General features: G+C 38.7%; 1 protein-coding gene across 1 annotated transcript; it reads right to left on the reverse strand.

Moving 5' to 3' along the window:
* Positions 1–422: 422 nt before the first annotated feature.
* LOC126212617 (uncharacterized) lies at positions 423–1,244 on the reverse strand. Its single transcript, XM_049940046.1, has one exon. The coding sequence runs from the start codon at positions 1,242–1,244 to the stop codon at positions 423–425; it is 822 nt and encodes a 273-aa protein (XP_049796003.1).
* Positions 1,245–2,062: the final 818 nt, after the last annotated feature.

Here is a 2,062-nt window from a genome sequence, read left to right on the forward strand (position 1 = left end):
CTGTCAACATGCCATGAACAGAACAATCTATGCTTAGGTGGAGTCATTATTTTGCACCAGGCATTGAAAAATACATCTGCCATGTCAGACATCAACACATTTGTATGTACTGGGACTTGCAGTGTGTTTCCTATGACACTTAAAAAAGCTTTCCTAACTGGAAGATCTCCTCTATTAGAAAACATGAACGAACATGGAAATCCCTGCCATAATTTGTCTAACACTAATAACGTTGTCAATTGGAACCCATAGTCATTTAAACCATGGGTGCTGTCCATACAAATACAGTTACCTCCAAATTTCACTAACATATCTTTTTGAGCTTCGTTCATTATTATTAAAATGAAATCTTCATTCTGCAGATTGTATTCTTGAGATGCAACACCTTGTGGCTTGTAGTACTGGACAACAGATCCTGTCTCCTACATCTCCCTCACCCACGATTCCACACTAGTACAATCGTTTTTATGTCTTATAGCATCAGACATCAGGTTGTAACTTTGTGCTACATTGTGGATATCTTTTCTTGACAGCAAGTTATGATGCTGAAAACCACTATCTTGAATCGGATATCTAAGGGAGCCGAGAATGTGATCAAATGGAATTTCCATAGCAATTTTCTTTGCTATTTCCTCTCTTTCAAATCTCGAAAGCCTTAACCGGCCCACATGTGTGCTACAAAAGATAACTTTCACTTGGCCTGATGGATAATGTGTCACATCCATTGTAGATGGGCAGTGACCACCAATTTTATTACTGCCCATTAGTTTTAAGTGACGCTTATTGCTTCCACGGGGTCTGTAATTTCCATCACGGTGGCACTTAAAATATAGCTTACTGCTTCCATCCGCACTTTTATTACATTGTCCTCTTACATGTACAAATTCACTCACAGTATCTTTTTCTAATTCACGTTTCCATTCATAAAATTTACTTTGATCACAAAATTCATGATTTTCTTCGCGGATAACTAGATCATGGAGCAATGAATAATGTTGAAGCATTCCATTTCTATTTGAGCTGCCAAAGTCACATAAAGCACACAGTACTATATTTTTGCATTCTGTTTTATGTACAGCATTCTCATGACACTTTAGAGAATCTGCTCTGGGAGAGGAATATCCACACAAAACACACGTAAATTTTTCATCAACATCAACCTGGTTCTTGCAGCGAATGTGGCGATATAAGTTTCTATTGTTGCTATAATTTGCAGTGCACAAATTGCAGTTGTATTGCTCCATATTTCTAATGAGAACCGGACCACAATAACAACAACACGGTAACAACAACAAAAACAAGCAAAGTAACGAACAGTACACACAAGACTCAGCCGAAAGTAACAGCGACTGTCAAGTGTTAAGCTTTCACCGTCTGCCACCAGAAGGGCTACGAGTGGAGCAGACCCGAAGTCAGCCGAACCAAAGTTAGCAGAGTTCACACGAACGGCTCCACAATTTGCAGTCCCCAGATGTAAGTCTAAGTCAAGTGGCCATGAGATAAACACAATCTTTGGTTTGTCAGAACACGAGAGTACAATTTTAGCAATTTTCTCCCACTTGGCCTCCCTCAACAAACCAGCTATATGATTGTTAAATTAAGTTTAGTTGAACATAAGTAAAATTTTAGCTTCGTGTTATGTCCTGATTACAATAATTCCGAACTCTGTGTGACAGATTAATTGAGAAGAGGTCGTGAATACTCAAGCTTCATTCATCTGATCCAGGGGACTGCAGCAGCACAAGGTTCAATGCACTAATTTCTACAGACGTTTTAGGACAGGAATATGTACTTGGATGATCCTGTTAATGATGTCGAGTTAATTGTAACTTCAACAAAGAATCTGCTTTGGAATGTTCGTGGAAAGCTGGATGTAGGTAGGACATTCGACAATTACCTTGAATTACTACAAGTTTTTGATCATTTGGAAGAATTAAGCAGGGGGAGACCGACCACTGTGGCGTCATCAAAATAACGATTTTCAACTTCGACATGATGATGGAAGGAGAGACAGAAAACAAAGATATGAAAGATTTTATAGGCAAATGTATGCTAAGATGGA

This window comes from Schistocerca nitens, chromosome 11 (assembly GCF_023898315.1).
Source record: "Schistocerca nitens isolate TAMUIC-IGC-003100 chromosome 11, iqSchNite1.1, whole genome shotgun sequence".
Taxonomy (NCBI): domain Eukaryota; kingdom Metazoa; phylum Arthropoda; class Insecta; order Orthoptera; family Acrididae; genus Schistocerca; species Schistocerca nitens.

Excerpts from the sequence above, each read along its gene's own strand:
- LOC126212617 (XM_049940046.1), bottom strand. The coding sequence starts at position 1,244 with ATGGAGCAATACAACTGCAATTTGTGCACTGCAAATTATAGCAACAAT.